At 37.4% G+C, this 17,395-nt stretch overlaps 1 protein-coding gene across 8 annotated transcripts in view; it reads right to left on the reverse strand.

Moving 5' to 3' along the window:
* ANKRD17 (ankyrin repeat domain 17) overlaps positions 1–17,395 on the reverse strand; it is a 143,527-nt gene that overhangs the window by 66,259 nt on the left and 59,873 nt on the right. For all 8 annotated transcript variants that reach the window (XM_084758430.1, XM_084758429.1, XM_084758428.1 and 5 more), the window contains exons 3-11: positions 13,321–13,477; positions 11,621–11,768; positions 11,257–11,404; positions 9,341–9,574; positions 6,972–7,066; positions 5,358–5,595; positions 3,751–3,942; positions 3,102–3,211; positions 1,638–1,725 (exon numbers count right to left, since the gene is read on the reverse strand). In XM_084758430.1, the coding sequence (XP_084614556.1) occupies positions 1,638–1,725; positions 3,102–3,211; positions 3,751–3,942; positions 5,358–5,595; positions 6,972–7,066; positions 9,341–9,574; positions 11,257–11,404; positions 11,621–11,768; positions 13,321–13,477 (1,410 nt within the window). The remainder of the gene's footprint in view (positions 1–1,637; positions 1,726–3,101; positions 3,212–3,750; positions 3,943–5,357; positions 5,596–6,971; positions 7,067–9,340; positions 9,575–11,256; positions 11,405–11,620; positions 11,769–13,320; positions 13,478–17,395) is intronic.

Raw genomic sequence — 17,395 nt, forward strand, 5'->3', positions numbered from 1 at the left:
AAGTCAGGTTTTCAATTTGTGTCATTTGATTTTCTCTTTCTACTATGTGGGGTTCCAAGCATCGAACGTAGGTCATCTGCTAAAATGGAAAGTACCCTTACCTGATACCCATTAACTCACTTTATTATTTTTAAATAGTAAAGCAAATAGTGCAATGAAACCTCACACTCATTACACAGTTTCATTGATTATAAACAGCCTCTCGTGTTTCACAAAAATTCTCTTTTCTCTCCTATACAGAATTATTCTCAAGTAAATTCCATGAAAATATGATATATTTCTCTCATATTTTAACATGTACCAGTGAAGATAATACAATACAAGCTTATATTATACCAAAGGAAATTACTATATTAAAAAACTAACATACAAGGGCAGGAAAAATGGCTCACTTAATAAAGTACTTGAATCTCTTCTGGGAAACCCAAGTTTGCTTTAAAGAACCAACAAGCACCTACCTGTACCTCTTGGAATTTTACGGGTTCTTTTGGCATTTGTGGGCACTGTGCTCAAGTGCACAAACCCATGGCCAAAACCACATATACATATAATTTTAATATACAATGAAAAGAAAATCTTTTTTAAAAATTAAAAAAGACTAACATTGTCGTCTATGAGCTAAATACATAAAGCCTCATAAGGAATATAAAGATCTAGTGATGTTTTCCCCGTCTTTCTCATTAGGAAGCATTAGAGCAAAGTAAGCAGGCAAGCTTTCCCCCTGGCTTGGCTGACTGTGATGGGTAATGTGCCAGCTGGAAATTTGAGGAAGTGAAATCAAATTAATTAAAACTCAATCAAAGAATGAGTAGTAATTATAGGCATAATTCCATTCTCAAAAAAAATCATAGTATATATGTGAAACTAATTTGAACATTAAATTTCTGTAGTAATTTTCCCAAAACATTTTTGATTGTATATAAAGTTGTAAGTCTCTGATTTCAAGAACGCAAAAGAAAAACTGCTGACTATGAACGAAAATCTTCAAGCACTTAGTCTTGTCTCACATATTCTTCATTCAATTTTAAATCATCTATTAAAAAAAATAAAAACAAAACAACAAAGAAACAAACAAAATAGGCTGGAAAGATGGCTCAGAGGTTAATTAAAAGCATTAGCTGGTCTTCTAAAGGTCCTGAGTTCAATTCCCATCAACCACATGGTGGCTCACAGCTATCTGTAATGAGACCTGGTGCTCCCCTCTGTTCGGCAGGTGTACATGCAGACACAACACCGCACATATAACAAATAAATAAATCTTTAAAAGAAAAGAAAAAAATAAAACAAACAACAACAACAAAAACCCAAAGTAGGAAATGTTTTCTGTGGCAAAAACATAAACCCTGTTCAAAAACAATGCTGTATTATCCAAACAGAATAGGATTTAAATATACAATCTTTGGCACAGAAGAATTTTTTTTATAAGTGTTTCTCCACAAGTGGGCTGTTTGGTGTAATAGTAGTTCACAACTACTATATATTATCATGAGATGTTTATCACTAATGTTAAGAGCATCCCTTCTCCGTGTCATATAATAACCATAAATGGTTTTTAGCCTTCAAATGTCAGTATGCCTTGGCATAGAATGAAGGAGATATTTCAGGAAAAGCAAAACAATTCCTCTACATAAACTTACCTTTGCTAATTAAGAACTGAACTGTGCAAACATGACCAGCTCTTGCAGCTTTCATTAAAGGAGTTCTTCCACCTTCTGATTCATGTTCCTGTTTTAAAATAAAAACATAAACAACAAACCAAAATCAAACCAAACCAAAACACAGTTGTGTAATTAAAGGGAATAGTTAATCACTCTTTTCATGAAAATCAAAAGGAAAAGTGGAGTTACTTTTCAACCCAAATATACTAAATATCATGTAATGAGCAAATGAAGAAAAATACACTTTTAATTAAAATAGATGTCTGTTTTGTTGTAATAGTTTGAAATCTACAGTAGGTACACACATCTGTAGTCCTAGTTACCAGGACACTACAGCACTGGTTTCAAGTGCAACAGAGTGAGACTCTACCTTCAAAAGAAGAGCACTGAAATGACACGCTCATCAAATTACAGACAAGAATTTTTCCTTTCTCCATAAACATAACTGCAGAACTTGAACACTGGCCAGATGGTCAACCCGCTTCCCTTTGTTAATGGTGAGCCCCCTATAATGCACCTCAGGGTTACACAGCAGAGTGCTGCTCTTACTTCAATTTTATGAATGCTAGATTATATATATATATACATATACATATATATATATATATACACACCCTCACCTCAAATCCACATCATTTTCTGAGTCTCACGTAGCACAGGACAGCCTCAGAACTCCCTCTAGTTGAGGCTCTAGCGACCGCCCAGTTTCCTAAGTGCTCCTGGGAGATTTGTCCTTCCTTCCACAGACACATCACACTTTTCAATCTCTCAGAACATTCCAACAATTTTTCAATTATGCATTGTTTTTTGACGTATTTCCTGTCCTCCTTTGCCAAACCCTACTCAGCCAATGAACTATCTCAAATGACTAGTTACATCTTTTGACTTTTGCTGCTTTCTGCACTTTCGCCATGTACTTACAATCTCTTATACCACCATAAGTAATTCATGTACTGTTTGTGGGAAAAGGTTATCAAATACTTGTCTTTTTACACTTTTATTAATAATGCTCAAAACACAGTAGACCATTTCTTCCCCAACCTACAAAGGGATGCTCATAAGCCATATCTGCCTGAAGTAAATAACTACGGAAAATTAATTTGTAGTACTACCACTAGGATGAGATTAGTGTACTTGAATAATGCTATAAAAATAAGAAAAAACCTAAATACAGTAAAAAAGAATCTATGTGACTTTACATAATAGCAAGAAAAAAAGCTAACAAAGTTAGAAGAAATAAGCGTTTGAGTTGATTTCTTGGCTTTGTCTGATGGGGCAGAGTCTCACCATGTACTCTGGGGAGGCCTTGAAGCCAAGCAGCCAGGCTGCTCCTGAAACTCTCCGTCTTCTTCCTGGTTCAGCCTCCGAGTACACAGGGATGTGCTACAATGCCTTAACTCTTGTCTTATTTTTACAAATAAAGATTTAAGTGACAAAGCTTACCAGATCTGCACCTGCCTGAAGTAAGACGTCTGCTACATCCGTATGGCCATTTTCACAGGCGTATGTTAAAGCTGTATCTCCTGTAGCTGTCGTGGCATGAACATTAGCTCCTGCAACAGTTAGTTGAAACCATTTTTAAAAATGAACATAAACCTTCACGATAGCCCACAACTCCTGAATCAGACAGAATATCTATATCTATTTCTAGAATGAACACATCAACAACCTCTTTAAAAGAGAGTGGGGGAAAGTCTGTTAAGAAAGGGCTCAGAGGTTAAATGTACTTGCCACCAAATCAGACCCTCCCCCCCACCCCACCCCCGCCGCCACCGCCCCACCCCAGAGTTTAGTCCCCAGGACCAGGGGGTAGAAAGAGCTGACCCCCTCTCAACATATGCATGGTGGCATTTCTGCACACGCACACGTGTGCGCGCACATACACACACAGAGTGATCTCTGAGAAAAAAAATTAAAGTACTTGAAGTTAAAATTGCATATATCTCCTATGATAGTTAAAGTATTCAGAATATACACAAAGCATATCCTATCTTTTCAGCACATATACTGTGTACCATAACAACATAAAAGATCTGTACTGTGTGGTACTTATAACATCATGCACTATATGCTCAAGCGCAGAAATGCATACCTGCAGTTAGTAAGTATTTAACTAACTCCAAGTGGCCCTCTTGAGCGGCTTCCATCAGAGGGGTAGAACACCCTAGTTCTATATCAGCTCCAGCCTTAATGAGGAAGTCGGCCACTTCCAGAAAGCCTCCACAGCAAGCCAGGGTCAAAGCAGTTTCTTGAGTTTCTTCTGTCTGTGCATTGATATTTGCTCCTAAAATAAAGATTCTACTTAAAGAATTTACTCAGATATAAGCAAAACTTAACTGTTTTCTAGTGAACTATATCTAAAATGAATAGAAGTATCTCTTCTCTATTCTTAGCAGTCAAAAGTGGCGGGGGAGGGCGGATCACATTCCTAAGTCTGTCTATGATATACGTAGTTGGAATATTTGCTTAGAAAGAAGGTACCAGTAATGACTAAAAGCTAACATATAGTTAAGTTGTTACTATTTCCCAGACAATCTTCAAAGTACAGACTGTTAAGGTGCACTTACTTATGTAATTTGAATTTAGGGGAGCGGCACTGCTGGAGAAGGGCCCACGGCCTGTCCTAGTAGGCAACTGTGTGCTGCTGGACGGAGATAAAGCCCAAGTCCTTGGGAACATTGAGTAAGTACTCTACCACTAAGGCCTTACAATGGCTTTGCTTTCAGCACCATTCTACATAAAGCTGAACAAACTAAGGTTAATTCACTTAATTTACTTGCCTAGGCAACAATATTATCATGATTACTACCACCATAGCTGATTTTAATTGGCACCATATGAAAAGCACTGTTGTAGGAGCATCCTGTGCCACTCCCACAGAAATAAAACCGCCTGAAGTAAAGAATTGCCATGCAGTATAAACGACTCACATTTAAAAAAGTTTACTTCAAATCAGTAAGTACTTTAAAGTTCTAGTTAGTAGAACCCTGCATAAAAATATGTAAATGTGCCACTTGTATTAAATGGACCAGATCTTACAAAGTAAAAACAAAATCCTAATTAAAGAAAAATAAAATAAGGCTATAAACCCAATAATAGATTATTATCTAAATGTAAGACAATTAAACTACTAGATCATTTCTCTTTTTCCAGAAGTTCCTTATTGGATGAGCTCAAGAGTTTCTGATGGGCTTTGCTGGTTTTGTGTGCTGATTTGTTTTTCCTCAGTGGTTTTCTCCATATGTAGGCCAGTTGGCCTCAGCCCCGGCAGCACTGCGTGACTGCACGTGTATCGCCCCCGCCTGGCCAGCTGCACACTTTCATCAAGTCTGTCTTCTCAGCCGTTTCCCATTCTGCTTCCCTATCAGGCACTTGCATTTATTACTAAGTGTTCCATCTCCAAAGAAGTCTCTATTATAGGCTTGGAGAATTGTTGTACTTCATATTACCATAAGAAAAATGCCCACAGGAACCCTGATTTTTGTTTATTTTCTCACAGCTTGTGACGTTCTGAGTTCTACATTGAAGAAAACGACTTCGTTTTGTTGAGCAGGGTGTGTGAGCCATTTTACAGCAGACAAGGTAGAAGTTTGGAAGCACTAGCTCAGTCAGCTCTTCTGAGGTGCAATGCTGAAATCCAGTCTTGACCAAGAGTTGTGTTCTACAGCTTCCCGGTTTAATGTTGCTAGACGTGCTTACCTTGGCCTAGAAGTAACGCCACCATTTCCTCATGTCCTTCACGTGCTGCCTCCATCAGAGGAGTATAGCCCTCATCATTGACCTCCTCCAGGCTAGCTCCTCTTTCAATAAGTAAGGCGGCCAGTTCCACATGCCCCCCGCATGCAGCCAAAGTCAATGGTGACTCGAATGAATCAGCTGGCATGTTCACTTGAGCACCACTGTCCAGAAGCAACCGAGCTACTTCAACATGGCCATCCTATTCATGAGCAAGTAAAAAAACATCCAGTCAGCATCGTAAGGGTTTTAAAATTTAAAAACACCTCAACTACCATATACTCAAGTTTGCTGACATTTACTCAAAAAACAATCAATCTACAGCCGACACTTTAGTAAATATATATTATGTGTTGCCAGACTCTTTTACCATATAGAATTGGGAACTAGGACTTTAAGGGTTTAAAACAAATAGAGAAGAATTGTGCCTCTAATCAAAAAGCTTATCAGCCATCAATAAAGAAATGGTAAGTAAATAAACTGAGATGAACCCAAGGCCACAATGTTATCAGCAGAGCATGGTGGATATTTATATGGTTAAGTGACAAACCTCAGATAAAGGAAAGCAAAGTTTTCACAAGATCTTAGGAGCAAGCAAACTTTTGACTTGGCAGAAAAATTTTTGAAATAGTAGAGAAAAAAATGCATCATGTGTTAAAGGAATACAATGTGTACATGATGTTTTCTTTGTTGTTCATCATTTAAATTCAAGTGAGACGACGAAGAAGGAAGCTTATCTTATTCCAGCAACTACTAAGGAATTTCTTTTCCGTTTTTTAACTCTTGCTAATACTTCCTCACACGTTATTTCACCTTGCTCTGCACTCTGGCCTAAGAAAAAGATAATAGAAAATTCTAGTGTCTTGTTTCCATGGTAACATTGCTATTTTTGCAGTTTTGAAATGCCTTCCATAAAGTTAAATCAAAGTCCAATTAAGAGCTTCAAGTTTTTAGCAAGACCTCCAAATACCTGGCTTCCTCTCTTATTAAAAAAGAGCACCAGAGCTCCATGCCCAACTATTTACATTTATTTCCATTTCTAGTAATATATACCTATAGAAAATTCCTCCTTAATTTATTTGTCTACCACATGCACACATAATTTGGTTTTTTGAAACAGGGTCCTATACACAGTTCTAGGCATCCTTAAGTTCACTATGTATACCAGGCTGTAGTGAAACTCATGGAGGTCTACTGTATCCCTGAATGCTAAGACTAAAGGCAAGTATCTCGTGTTGTGTGGAGATCTACTGTCTCCCTGAGTGCTAAGACTAAAGGCAAGCATCTCCTGCTGTGTGGAAGCTCCTTAAATTTTGACAGGCTGTTGTGGTGTAGCCATGATAGTCCAATCTTGTCTCAAACAAACAGCAATCTTGCTTCAACTTCCCAAATGTTTGGATTACATGTATCACCATCCCATACAACTTACAAATAATAGTTCACCTGAGATTCTTTCTATTCCACAACAAAGTAAGGAAAAAAAGGAGCTTTGCAAAAGGAAAAGGCTATTTATAGTAGCTCTACCTCTCCCCATCTAGTATGAAAATATACTTGATATATGCATTCCATTCATCTTACCATGCAAGCCTCCATTAGAGCAGTGTGCATTTCATCTGTTTTATGCTCTTGATCAGCGCCTGCTTCCAAAAGAAATCGCACCATCTCTAGATGTCCTAAATCAAAATGTGTTGGATTATTTATTTATTTTCAAAATCAAAGTGATATATAATTTTTGGTGCAGGTAAAAAAAGATGCCATGCTCCAACATCTCAAATGGTCTTTCTGTAACTTTATGAACCCTACCCACCATGCTATCCTCGTTATTTTTAGATTTTTGTTACTTTTTTTTAATTTTTTTATTTTTTGAGATGAGGTTTCTCTGTGTAGCCCTGGATGGCCATGAACTTACAGAGATCCACTGATCTCTATCTCCCAGAATGTTGGGATTAAAGGCAAGCTCCACCACACCGGGCTCAATTTTTGTTGTTCTTTTTTTTCCCCTCCCCAGAGCTGAGGACCAAACTCAGGAGTGCTCTAACACTGAGCTAAATCCCCAGCCCCTTGTCATTCTTGATTATATGTCTGTACTGTGCGTGTGGTGGCTACGGAGATGAAGAAGAGGCTATCGGATCCCCACGTGGGTGGGTACTTGCAAACTGAAGACAGCGCCTCTGTGCAAGAGCAGAGATCATTCTAGCTGCAGGTCATCTCTTTAGTCACTTTTATTTTTCAAGAAATCGTAGCCTGGGATGAAAATCATTCAAGCTACTACCTCTATGGTACCAAGTGCTTAAAATCACAATAACTAACACATACTTTTCAGGAGGAAACTTATTTATAAATTATAAACAACATTTATGAAAATATTGGTAAAACATTTAATTTATATGCTTTCTTTTCTTTGAAGATACACATGATAGAAATGCAGTTTCAAATAAATCATCTATTTCAGTTCAAGAAGTGACTAAAAAAGTACAAGACCAATAATACATAAATAGTACTTTGGATAGATTGTAAGAGAGTAATATGAAATGACTTACAATAAGCTAAAACAAGATTTCCATGTATAGGATCTACTAATCTTGATTTGGCTGACTACCTGGCTCCCTTTCCACCTTTGTTATTCTCCCATCAATCCTCACTCTCTCTGACTTCTACACAGCTTCTACCTTGTTGCCAAACTAACTCCCAGGAAATTTTACTTGAAGGTAACAAGAAGAAGGTAACAAGAGTTCACTGACCCCTGTAAGTACTCAAGATGTACTTTACTAGCTTAGTTCTCTACTTTCTATTTAACTCTTGCAAACACAACCTCAGATGCTACTTCTAGAAAGCAGGGTAGGTTACAAAGGTAAAAGGTAAGAGCTGCACAGGTAGCCTCATCACAAAGTACTCTGGCCAGCTGGGAGTAAGTAATGCAATGAAACTAGTTCTGGGTTCAGAAGTGTTTGTCAAAAGTGCATAAAGGTATCCAGTAAAACTTCACAAAGCTTAACTCCTCCAATCCTTAATAAAACCAGCCCCTCCCTGTGCCTGACTACGAAAGAGGAGTGGGAAAATAACTGACCTGACTTCAGCTGTGCTCCCTAGTGAAAATCTGCTGTCACCAGATACTCAAAAAGTAAACAATGTAAATCTTAGCCATTTACATGTCTAAGCAGTATTAGGTCATGTTTTTAAAGAAAATACAGTTCTAAAAACAACACAAGATCTTGCCCACTCTTAAACACAGCAGAACAAAGCATTAGAAGAAAAAGCCAGGCTCAGTAAAAGACCAGAGCAAAACTTTCAAGCAAGCACTCATTTACAGTCTTGTGCACAAGGAGCAAACCTGAGGGTGAGCGCCTCTTTAAATTGTTTTGTATCTGCACTTGCAAAGTCTTCTTCTTTATACTTCAGATCAACACTGAATGGCTTTTATGAACTAATTGTGGAAGGGTATAGATACAGACACAAAATTGCATGGCTCATTATAAGTTCAAGGAAGGAAGGTAGAAAGGCTCACTTTATAGCCACAAATTTGTAATACCCATGGAATATTAAAAAATGTGATACTCTGGCTCTTTTTAAAAATCTCTAATATTGATTTCATGTAGGTGGCCACATCTAGCCCACCTAAGAACCATATTCTGTACTACTAATAATTTCTGATTAATTGGCATTTAATTACCACGTCTTCTTGCACAAGGTAAAATACTTCCAATATGTAAAAACATCATGAAGTATAATCGTATTAAAAGTATAAGCTTCCTCTGATAAAAGAGCTAGACTGTCACTTTCATTGACAATATTTTTGTTGAGACTATACAATAGTAAGTGTAAATTTCAAAACACTTTAAATGAACTTATTTATATTTAATGACATTATGTACTATTATGCTCTATTGTTAAATTAAAAACTGATTTTTAATTTCATTATTGTATTTTTAAAAAAATTTATACTATACCTTTATAACAAGCTAATGTAAGGGCACTCTCTTTAAATTCATTGGAATGCGTATTGATGCCAGCTCCATTTTCTAGCAGCAATCTGGCTACTTCCACATGTCCAGCACTCCCAGCTTCCATAAGAGGTGTATGACCATTTTCATTATGGTCCTCAATACTAGCACCGGATTCCAAGAGCACCTTTACAACATCTACATAGCCTCCAGCACAAGCGTAGGTAAGGGCTGTGTTGCCTATTTAGGTAAGCAAACAATGAAGATTTTAATATTACTGAAATACACTCAAACACACACACATGCCCGCGCATGCATGTACACCCATCAATAAAAATAAATTTAAAGCTTTTCTTTCTCACTCCCCCTCCCCCGAGAGACAGGATTTCTCTGTGTAGCTTTGGCTGTCCTGGAGCTTGATCTATAGACCAGTCTGGCCTGGAACTCATAGATCTGCCTGCCTCGGCCTCCCAATGTTCTGGGATTTTAGGCATGTGCCACTGCACCTGACTACATAAAAGCCTTTTTTAAATTAAACAAATGTACATCAGAAAGATGGAATAAAAAACTATATCCATAATAAACATTAAATAGAAATATATAATTGTATTACTTAACTGTATTTTCTCATTCCAAAATCAACTTCCTGTCCTTCCTTACTATTGAAAAACAGTATCAAGCTGTGCCTGGTGGTATGGGATACAATCTCAAATATTAGAAGGCTAAAGTAAAAGGATTAAAACTTCAAGGCTAGCCTAAGCAACAGAGTGAGTCTAAGAAGAGCCGAGACAGCTTAGTAAGGGCCTGACATAAAATACAAAGTAAAAGACTCAGGAGCCAGACACTGGAGTGAAGCAGAGAAAGCACTCAGCTTACGTTCCTACTTAGCTCAAGTCCTGAAGGAAAAAGCCCAAAGCCAAAATCTTGCTAGCTCAGCTGACAGCCCAGGAGGAAAATGCCTACTAACTCACCTGACATTCAGGGAAGGAAAGGTTAAAAGCTAAAAAGCCAAAGAGCTAAAGAGAGCTAAGCCACACCATAACCACCTGTTTACAATTAACAGAAAGTTCTTAGATTAAGGTGTGTGCTAGGAATGAGCTACATCATAACCACCTGTTTACAACACACGAAGTTCTTGGATCTTGGATTAAAAGTGTATTAGAGCTGAACCACAACAAACAGGGTTTTTTGTTTGTTTGTTTTTTCATTAAACTTATTATGTTTTTTACAGATTTTATTATTCATTTATTTTTATCTGCATGCCAAAGGAGTGCATCAGAGAGTTGTGAGCCACCATGTGGTTCCTGGGAAGTGTGGACAGTGCTCTTAACCACTGAGCCATCACTCTAGCACCAAAGCCAGGTTTTACAATTCACAATCTCCAAATATCCTGCAACATGACATAGAAACCAAACCCATGATACTGCAGGTATAGAAAACTCACAAAATATAAATGCTAGAGCCAGATTTGACCCTACCTACAGAAGAAAAAGAAATTAGGGTAAAACTGTAGCACACACGACGTGTTTTTAAAATTCTTTTTCCATGGGCCATAATTTAGCAAAATTAGGGGGTTATGGTCCTATCCTCCCCAAGTTTGGCTGTCATAGTAAAAAGGAAGGCAGGTTTTAAGAAGTCATATAAGCCATACTTTTCCACATTTACAGAGTAGTAAGCAGTCTTTCAAACTAAGAGCTTCATATACTTTAAAAGGAACCTAAGAGTGTCTCATAAACAAAACAGAAGACATTTCTTTTAAGATATTTAGTATACTTAAACTTCATAGAACTTAAGGAAATATGTAGCTCCCCTAAGAAATCAGGGAGCTGTTAATGAAATCCTTAAAAGTGCATACTTTAATGAGAAGCAGTTATTGAAAGGGATGCTACAAGATAATGAACTAGAAAAGCAGCATGCATGACCTGTTGACGACTGTGCATTGACATCAGCTTTATGAGCTAGCAGCAATTTCACGATTTTGACATGTCCTCCATTAGCAGCAGCCATTAAAGGTGTAATGTCACCTTTGATTCCCCTGTCTTCCACATTTGCATGCATGGCCAATAAAACCTTGAGAAAGAAAAATATATACAGAATATTAAAAAATAATTTGAAAGTTTTCAATATATTTATTTATAATATCTAACTATTCATAAGATCCCTAAGAGTCAAATATATACAAGTTACAGTAACAATGTATTGAAATTAGATTAATGGACAAAAGGGTTTATTCTTTTCTTAATGAATTACAGATTTCTGTTAAAGGTTTCTTTTCCTAGCACACACCTGTGCAAGCTCATAGTATCCCGCAGAACAAGCTAAACAAAGGAGGCTCTCTCCTTCCTCAGTGTGCTCGTTCACACTTCGCCCTTCAATGAGTAATTTCCGCACAGCATTTACATCTCCTTCAGAGCAGGCTTCTGCCAAACTGCGGCTATGAAACAGGAATAGAGATTAGCAAAGAATAGCGCCACCACAGGGAGTGACAGAGGAATCTGTACCATACAGTACTGGTGTCTATGTCATCCACGTTAAAGTTACCAGCATTCCAATACATCTCCAGTTATGTACAGCCTAGTTTCATGCTAATAGTAAAATCACATAACATAAAAAGTAAAACAAAATATACTTAAACTTTTGTTCAATTGCTAGAAATTTCATATAAAACTTAAAAATATGTCAAAATGGGTAATACACCTACTAATTTTTTTGTTTTTTGTTTTTTCAAACAAGGTTTCTCTGTGTAGCCTTAACTGTCCTAGACTTCCTTTGTAGACCAGGCTGGCCTCCAAGTCAAAAAGATCTGCCTGCCTCTGCCTCCTTGGAGTGCTGGGATTAAAGGTGTGTGTCACCATGTCCGGCTGACACCTAAAAAACTTTACAAGCCTAAGTTCTTCTACTAAGGAAAGAGTCTCAGACACAAGATGGAGCAGGTAATTTAGTGAATGAGTAGCTAGGGAAGCATGTGCTTTTTCAGTCACCTCAGGTGTCAATCTTCCCTTCTGCTTTGTTAAGACAAGGTCTGTTCATGGATACATGATAGGCTAGCGGGCCCGTGACCTTTTGAGAAGTTTGTCATCTTTACTTCCTGTCTTCTGGGTGTTCACACTCATATCCCCAACTGTACTCAGCAAAAACACTGTGCCTGCTCCCCACATGGCTTTATGTTCAATTAGAGGAAGAAAAAAAAAGTCATAAGAACTGAAAACTACAATACAGTAATGATATGCTCTGTTTATGCTCCACAGTACACCCATACTTTATAAATGGAATATGATTTTCATTATATAGCAATAGAAAACCTTAAAATATTACTAATAATACACTGAATCCTTACTAATATTAAAACCATAAATACAAATTATGAGACTCAAATTAAAGTCTCTTGGCCTGACATTTAAATTACAGATACAAGACTTATAACTTTAAATTTTCAGAAAAATAAATAGCTTTTTTATCCTTTAAAATTATCTAAGCCATACAAATGAGCTGGAAAAAAATAGTAATCCAATTGATAGAAGAGCATTTACTTCTTTGTCATTAATACATAAGAAAGCAACAGAGGTCAATGAAAGGTCTTTTCAGATTTCTGCGTTTGCACATGCCACTGAGGAGAGGTGTCATCACCCACCATGGGTGGAAGCTACCTCAGAGCCTGTGCAGAGAGCAGTAGGCTCTCATAACAAAGAGCTCGCTCTGTAGCTCCCAACAGCTGTCAGCACTGCTTACAGACAGACACTGGTGCTCACTTCCCTACCTGAGCCTGAGGAAGCTGCTCATCTCTCTCAGTTTGCTTAATACAACTGCCGTTTAGGAAAAAAATCTTCAACTTAAAAGGTTTGGGGTTTTTGGTTTTTTTTGTAATGCACAAAAAGGGTATCACATTAAGCATATCTAGTAGCAGGTATAAAGAAAAGAGCTGAACAAATATTAACTTCCATTCATGTGAGATCATTTTTCTACCGAATACAGCACAACACACTCACTTGTCCGACTGCCCTGCATTTGCTGTGCTTTCAGCTCTCATCCGGGTCAGTGCAGCAGCAGCTTCATCCAACGCACAGCTGACAGACGATGTCAACCTCCGGAGCACTTCAGGGTCTGCAAAGGCTTTACCATCAGCCGTGGATAACTTGCCTATCCCTATTTTATTTTCACACCAATATGGAAATACCCAAAAGGGGGAAAAAAGCAAAACTCAGGTTACTAAATTTTGTATGTTGACAAATGACCTTCATATACTATAATAAACTTATCTGTCTATAGTCTTTAGGTAAATAATGCTCCTCCAATCTAAAACTCTTATCCATGCCATTTACTCCTCAATACATGATCCGACACACTCTGGAATCATATGTGGATCTTTCAATAAAATACACAAATAGATAAATAATAGATAAATAAATAAATAAATTATTTTAAATGTTAATTTTAACTTATAAGCTCCTCATAGATTCAAAGTTCTGTTCTTTCACTTCTCAGACCAGGGTCTTCACTTTGTAGCTCAGCCTCAGCCTCCTGAATGCTTGGAAATGCTGAGACTGCAGGGATCCATCACCATGCATGCCCATAAAAGTAATTTTAGAGGATGAGCAGGATAGAACAAAAATATTAATATGAAAGTAATTAATTCGCGGCAGATTATGGTAATCTTATGTTAAGCAGTGCTGTCGTTTGACTAGGAAGGGCCCCACAGACTCGTCTGTTTGAATGCCTGGCCCATAATGAGTAGCACTCTCAGGTAGGTGTGACCTTGTTGAAAGAAGGGTGCCACTGCGATGGCAGGCTTTAAGATTTCCTAAGCTCAGCCTGTGCCCAGCACCGTCTCTTTCCTGCTGTCTGTGGATCAAAATAAAGACCTCTCAGCTCCTTCTCCAGGACCATGTTGGGACCATGATATTAATGACTAACCCTCTGAAGTCAGCCCCAATTAAATTTTTTCTTTTATAAGAGTTGCCTCGGTCATGGTGCCTCTTCACAGCAACAGAAATCCTAACTAAGATAAACAGCAATAACAAAAATTAATGAAGAGTATAACCAGTTTATTCTTTCCAACTTCAGACATTCAATCAGTTGAACCACAAGCGTACAAAACTGAACATAGAAAACGCACTATAACACCTGTGTATGATTTAAAGATAAGAGGAAACAGTTCATTTTTTTCCTTTCCTCTTAGAACTTAGTAAGAATAAGAAGAATGCAACGGAATTCTATCCTTGAGAGAACTAAGATACACTTTAAATGTAAGGTACTATTGGGAAGGTGCAAGTGGACTAAGCTGAAACACAGCTATAGAAGAGAAGTAAGAAACTAAGGTCCTGAGAACTGGAGATACAGAAATGGGTGTTAGGCTTTGGCCATAAAATTGGGGAACTAGCTGAACACAATCAATTATATGCAAGTCTCCATATATTCCTTAAAATCAAATTGGATAGGACCTCAACTAGGTAGGTGACAAGGAACAGAGAGGAAGAGCGGAGAAATACTGGTTGGAGAGGATGAGCACCTACACGCCTAGTCCTCCGTCTCCTTTCTTCTCTCAAGCGAGCAGAATGTTGCCAATCAGGCTTTATCATGCACAAGACTCAAACTACAGACATGTCTCTCAGAAAACCAAACAGACTCTGAGGAAAGACATACATACTAATATGTTAGGTGAGCCCAAAGAAATAAAAGCTTTTATATGTAATCACAGCTAGGAAAATAGCAATGTCCCAACAAATTAAGCAACACTGTCAAACATATCCTATGCTATCTTTTTGGTTTATTATTTTTACATGATAGTGTTTAGCTGCATGCATATTGTCTACCATGTGCATGCACGATGACAGGAAGTCAGAGCATAGGCCAGGTCCCCTGCAACTGGAGTGACAGTGGTGGTGAGCCACCACTTAGGTTCTGGGAAATAAACCCTGGCCCTTTCCAAGAGAAGCAAGTGCTACTAATCATTGAATTCCTTTCTGTAGTCCCTATCCTATGCAACTTTTAAGACTACACGTGTCATAACATTTACTCCCATCACAAAGTTATACTATTATCAAACAGATTACCCTGGTGGGTCCAAAGCAATTAGAAACTCATGAGAAGCAGAAAGAGTTCTTTGCCTAACGATAACAAAGGCAGGCAATTCAAGAAACAAAAGGGTTTCTATGGTCCATTACTGACTTAAAAATGGATAGGAACTGTGCATCAAGAAATGTGAGTAACCCTAAAAAAGCAAGAGGAAACCGAATTGAGTGTCCACAAAACGATAATGTTCTTCTCAAAGCTCCAACAGCAAGGTACCAATTTTCTCAATCACAGTGAGTTTAGAAGTAAGCCTTCCCCTCACAGCAGATAGGTTAAAAACTCAGCACAGATGGTTTCAAGCTCTTCAGGCAACAGAGTTCAGCTACACAATGTCCTAAGGGTTATTGTATAGATATTATAAGGCAAATGAGTATTGTTTCTTGTAGCTGCGTAAAAATAAAATTAAGATGCAATAGGAGACCAGAGAATGCTTTACAGTGAAATATGTCAGTGAAGAAAGAGAGAGAGATGTATATACTTTTCAATTTAGCTTTGTATGTCATTGCTATTGTCCATAAACAGAACCCAAGGATCACCTCAGTCAAAGACAGTTTTATAATCTGGAAAGATAACCTAATGCATTCATATAAGACAAATTTTCAAATGCCACCAATTTCTGGGAAAGACTAGGAACTAGTGGTGCAAAATAGGAAAACAATCACAACTATAGTATTAAACTTCAATGGCAATACCAAAGATCAGAAGGGAATAGAGCAGTAATTTAAAAATTCTGTAGAAATGGTTTTGAAAACTAAACCTCAATGCATAAACAAACTATTAAGAATGAGAACAAGATATTTTTCATGCATCTCAGAAGATAGCACCTCACAAGCAAAATGGGGGAAGAAAAAAGAAAAAGCTCTTATTTCACAATCTTTCTCGAGAAAGGCATTCTAGAGCTGGAGATGGCTTAATAGTTAAAAGATAACTGACTGTTCTCTCTATAATCAATCAAACAAAGTAAAACAAGAGCCAGAGAGCATAAAATAACTGATCAATTCTAAACACTAACAGGATTAACAGTACACCCAACTGTTTCTTTCTTTTACTGTTTCTATAGCTCTATTTTTAATGAAATCCCTGAGATAGATATGGAAGAACACATAATTCTTTACTTTAGGAATACAGCCTACACCATACAGTGGGGATTCTATTACATCATAAAGTAAGGTTGCTGCACATAGCAGCTGAGTGAGCATTAAACTACTGCTGCTTGGACAGAGAACAGCTACAACCTAGGTTCATGTGTGGTACATGTAAAAGGTATGAATACATGTAGATTACCTATTAGTAATTTAGGCAACAGGACTGTTAACTATCCATCAGCCAATCTTACATAGTTAATTTCAAATAAAGCACATTATAATTTTCTTAGACTAAACTACACTAGACAGCATCATGCCTGGAAGGCCTAGTTAGTTTGGTAGCCTAGGCTGGCCTAGAATTAAATTGAACTTGTAGCAAGTCTCCTGCCTCAACTTCCCAAGTACTTAGATTATGAGCTGATGCATCAAGCATGGCTTAAAGGCCATTCTGAACAATGACAGCTTCAAGAAAGAAAGAAAGAAAAAAAAGTAATTAAAGAACAGAGTGTTAAACCAGACTTGGAAGACAGCAAACCTGGCTTTAGCTCTCAATATAAACCCTGAGAGATTGCTAGGTCTCACTGCTCTTTTGAGGACTAATCCAAGTGTTACATTTAAGAGGGACACAAATACCAACACAGCATCTACTGAGTACTGAAAATCATCTATATAAAAGTCCTTTTTAATAAAGCTAAGCAGCAGAATTAATGTAAAATTTACATTGATTTTAATTTCAATTTACCAATTTAATTTATAATGAATTTTGTCGTTATAATGTCTGCAGTAAGGATGCTTCTGTTGAAATGTAATCAATATTGATAAATAGTTACCACACAAAGTATAGAGAGCACACATTTACACAGAAGCAAGAGCTGTGTAGCTCTGGACAATAAAGGAGACGTGATTA

Source organism: Acomys minous (genome assembly GCF_964271855.1).
Source record: "Acomys minous genome assembly, chromosome: 15".
NCBI classification, from domain to species: Eukaryota; Metazoa; Chordata; class Mammalia; order Rodentia; family Muridae; genus Acomys; species Acomys minous.